Source organism: Suricata suricatta, chromosome 5 (assembly GCF_006229205.1).
Source record: "Suricata suricatta isolate VVHF042 chromosome 5, meerkat_22Aug2017_6uvM2_HiC, whole genome shotgun sequence".
In the NCBI taxonomy this organism is placed as follows: Eukaryota; Metazoa; Chordata; class Mammalia; order Carnivora; family Herpestidae; genus Suricata; species Suricata suricatta.
The window spans coordinates 151,151,214-151,155,778 of NC_043704.1; the positions used below are offsets into that span (position 1 = coordinate 151,151,214).

A 4,565-nucleotide genomic window follows, 5' to 3' on the forward strand; every position below is an offset into this window, starting at 1 on the left:
CTTTTCCGGCTTGTTTTACTCCAGCCTTCAGAAAACAATATTTATTTAGAGAGAGAGAGAGCATGTGCACACAGCTTAGGGAGGGGCAGAGAAAGAGAGGGGGAGAGAAAGAACCCCAAGCAGGCTCCACACTGTCAGCACAGAGTCCAACCCACAGAACCTTGAAACCACAACCCAAGTTGAAGTCAGAGGCTTAACCAACTGAGACTGAGAATAGATCCAGTGATACTGGGGCACCTAGGTGGCTCAGTCGGTTGAGCTTCCGACTTCAGGTCATTGTCTCAGGGTCCATGAGTTCTAGACCCACGTTGGGCTCTGTGCTCTGTGCTCAGAACCTGGAGCCTGCTTTGTATTCTGTGTCCCTGTCTCTGTCTGCCCCGCCCCTGCTCACACACTCTCTCTCTCTCAAAAATAAATGAATGTTAAAACATTTAAAAAATGTATATCCGGTGATGTTTTCTATTGTGCATCTTCCCTTTTATAATGCCGCCTCATAGCCCAGTAAGTGGATTTTATAGCACCGTGGATCATGACAAACACCACCCTAGAGTAACTGCAGTGCAAACTCGTTATTGGTGATCAGAGATCAAGTCATATGTGGAAGGGATACCAGTAGTGACATTCTTAAAGACTATAAGGCCCCTAATCTCCTAAAGTGTTGTTAATGGCTCCACATTTGATTTAATTCAAAGCAGCATTGCTCTTATAGGTAGGATAACTTTCTTTTCTGGAAAAATCCAAATAATTTGACAGATTTCTCACTTACATGGTCTGTTCCACAAAAAATTAGAAGTAAATTGTACATGTATTTTTTAATGTACTTGGGATGCTTGTAATTGACAGAAATCCTCTAGTGCAGAGGTCAGCGAAGTGTGTTCCATGAGCTGAATGGGCCCACTGCCTATTTATGTAGGGAGAGTTCTGTTTGACCACAGCCACACTCATCCATGTGCTTACTGTGGCTGCTTTCCTGCTCGAGCAGCAGAGGGAGACAGTGGTAATACAGGCCATGTGGCCCACAGAGTCTCCTCTTTGCCTAATACCTGATAAATCCAGATATTCATGGGCTGAATCTGCTCAGTTTCAGGTAGTATAATATTGTTTGCCATTTAGTTTTCCTTGATTCTGTTGTTTCCTTTCATTAAAAATCTACTGTATATTCATTTAACATACATTAAAAATAATATTTGGGTGCCTGGTGGCTCAGTCAGTTAAGCATCTGACTTAAGCTCAGGTTATAATCTCGTGGTTCGTGGGTTCAAGCCCCAGGTCAGGCTCTGTGCTGACAGTTCAGAGCCTGGAACCTGCTTTGAATTCTGTCCCCCTATCTCTCTGCCCCTCCTCCGCGCTCTCTCTCCCCCTCTCTCTCTCTCAAAAATAAACATTTTTAAAAGATTTAAAAATTAAAAACAGTAATACTTGCGCCAAACCCCGGCTGTGGCAGCCATCAGGTACCACTGAGCTCCCTGGGCTCTCCAGGTCCACCAAAGGATTCGCCCCAAACCCACACTTTGTGGGCTGTCAGTGACCCAGCAGAGCAGGAGTTCGTATTCCTGGCCTACCTGGGCCCTTCTTGGAACCACATGTGCTGCAGCCCAAGACTTCCTACCCTGTCCTGCCCCCTGTCTCCTGCAGGTGTGAGACCTCCATCGTGGTCTGAAAGGTCCCCCTACCTTCTCCTCCTGCTCCCAGTACTTCTCCCGCACGTCCAAGCGTGTCTAAGCAGTTGCCAGCTCACATCCCTACCAACAGCACGTATTTATGTAAAACATGTTTACTGCCTTCAAGGGTGAGAGCTGAGGAGGATGGGCGTGGGTGGAGGAAGAGAACAGTGGAAACGTCACTTACACGTTACAGTATGGTGTTCCAGACTCGCTGGGCACGGAGTTTCTGTTCTTAGAGGTTAGAAGAAGGAAGGACTGTGTCATGAGGGCACCAGAGGGAAGTATCTGGGGGAAATGGGCATCTTCCTCCTGGCACGTAGTACTTACACAGTAATTGTTGAGTGGGAGAGTCCTGTTTGGGGAGATGGAGCTAAGGCCCAGGGAGCGTGTGTAGGGCTTAGAAACCATGCAGAAGAAAGGGAAGAAGGAGAAAGACCACTGAGGGTGGACCTGAGCGTGTCTGAACGAGTGTAGGAGGTCACGTTGGAAAGACAGATTGGAAGGGAATCCAGAGGACTTGCAGTACCGGAGTAGGAAGTGGAGTTTATCCAGCGGGACTTAAAACACCAGCAAAGGTGGGGAATACAGAGGTAGTGGAATGGCAGGAAAGTTAACCTGTATATGATATCGTCGGGGTAAGACTGGGAGGTAGACGGATCGTGAGGCTATGCAGTCCGACCGTGTGGTGATAAATGGGGAGCGGAGAAAATGGGAGGAAGGAATGGTTTCCAGGGACGCTGTAAAGCAAGGAGGAAAATCGACTCTCAGACCACCCAAAAGTGGGGTGGGAGTGTGGACTGCTGTGGGCAGCGGTACATCGGTGGGTTTGTGCTAAGGCAACACTCAGAACAGAGGTACCGCAGTGCCAGAGATCAGGAAGATGATCCTGGACCGAGGGGCTTCCTGGAGTTCTGAATCCAGGCTGAGATGAGGAGGAAAACAGAGACCTCTACTCCTTTTTCTAGGCACAGAATTTGGCAGGCCGATAGGATAGCTAAGTGTCCGTGGGACACGTGGAAGTGAGAGCTGAAGCTCAGGCGGGGATAAGTGGGGGCGTCGCTCGTGCTTACCCACCTGCCTCACTCTGAGGACTGGGGCGCCTGCTTCACGGTTTCCTTTACTGTTAGGGCTCCCGTGGTAGTCCTTCCGGCACAGCCTACGGTACTGACTTCGCACAAGGGTCAAATACGTGCAGAAAGCCAAACCAAACCGAAGGTGATCTGAAGATACGTTGGTGGTCTCCAGGTTGTTAAAAGAAAATCTCCATAAACCATCATGTAATTTCTCATTTTAAAAATATAAAACCTTCCATAGATTCAATCATGTATGAGACACACTCAAGCTCAACTATGAGGTAATGTATTAAGGCAAAAATGCGCCTAATATTTAGACTTCTTTATAGACCATTATAGACTGAAAAAGATCAAATTATAACATTCAAAAATAGATGTCATGGCATAGCAGTTTCCCCAAAACTGCTAATAATTCCATTTGTGTTTAAAACTACACTTTAAAAAAACACTCCTAGGTGAGTTAGGCCAGAATCTAAGAATGAGAATGTTAAGTTATCCACCTAGAGTAACCAGCAATGAGGAAATGAACTAAGGGACATCATGTATTTCTTTTTAAGCATTATAATTTTCAAAATGTATTTCACTATAAAGAAAAGATTATATAATTGGATATTGACATTTTTTCTTATCTGATAAAAATGCTATAGGAAATTGTCATCATCTGCAGTAATGCCATTTAGTATTCCAAAATAGGCTTGAGGGGACATTTTATTATTATTAATATTTTTTCATGTTGCACCAGATTTAAAATCACTGTTTTTAGAAGCCACATGGTATTCACTGCTTATTAAAACTTTAATATATTATTTATTTTTTAAATTCTTTTAATCGAAGGATGGTTGACATCAGTATCCTTAGTTTCAAGTGTACAGCATGATTCAGTATTTTTATACATGATTAAGTATTCTCCATGATAAAGATAATTACCGTCTGTCACCATGCAAAGTTGTTACGATATTATTGCCTGTATTGTCTATGCTGTATATTACATGCCCACAACTTATTTATTTCATTCCTGGACATTTGCTTGTTGAAACTTCTATGTATTTCAGAAAACCGGTTTTGGTTTCTATCTTGTTTCTATGGTATTTTCCATACATAATAATTTTAATGTTATTGTCACTTTATGCATTGGGGATGTGTGTGTGTGTCAGTGCCTTGGAAAATAATAAATCTGAATCTTTTTAAAAGGTTATGTCTAGAGAAGATATTTCCACACAGGTGTCTCTACTCAAGAGCTTTATCGGGAGCTGAAGCGGTCAATGCCTTGAGGCCATTCTATTTTGCAGTACATCCAGATTTCTTTGGACAACACCCCAGAGAGAGGGTAAACATTTATTTATTTAACCTTTAGTCCACATTTCAGTTTATTTTATTTTTGACACAGTATAATACAGAGTTTTGTAAATTGGAATTGTTTTGTCATGGTGATAAAGTCAGTGTTTTGAATTAATTTGAAATACATATACTGAAAATTGAAAATATATTGTTCTTTATGAAATCTGAGGGAATGGAAAATACATACGTTGCTCTCTGCCCCAGTTCCTGGCACGAAGCTCCTAAAATCCATGTGAATTCCTAAGTGGCAGCAGCGCCGCAAGCCCCTCTTGTTCTAATGCGGTGACCCTGGGGGGCTCTGGAGGGGGGGGCTGGTCACCAGAAAGACCAGGGCATGATTAGAAGCTGGAATTTCCAGCCCCAAACCCCAACCTCCAGAGAAGAGAGAAGGTCCAGAAATAGAGTTAAAACTTGATCGATCGTGCCTACATAAGGGGCCTCCATCGGACTCTGGTAGTGTGGGGCTCCGACACCTGCAAGCGGGTAAGCA

The 4,565-nt window shown here is 43.8% G+C and overlaps 1 protein-coding gene across 1 annotated transcript in view; it reads left to right on the forward strand.

Annotated features, from left to right (window-relative positions):
* Positions 1-4,565, forward strand: part of TCAIM (T cell activation inhibitor, mitochondrial) — a 47,620-nt gene that overhangs the window by 15,639 nt on the left and 27,416 nt on the right. Inside the window, exon 3 of the mRNA XM_029938783.1 lies at positions 3,929-4,064. Within this exon, the coding sequence (XP_029794643.1) occupies positions 3,929-4,064 (136 nt within the window). The remainder of the gene's footprint in view (positions 1-3,928; positions 4,065-4,565) is intronic.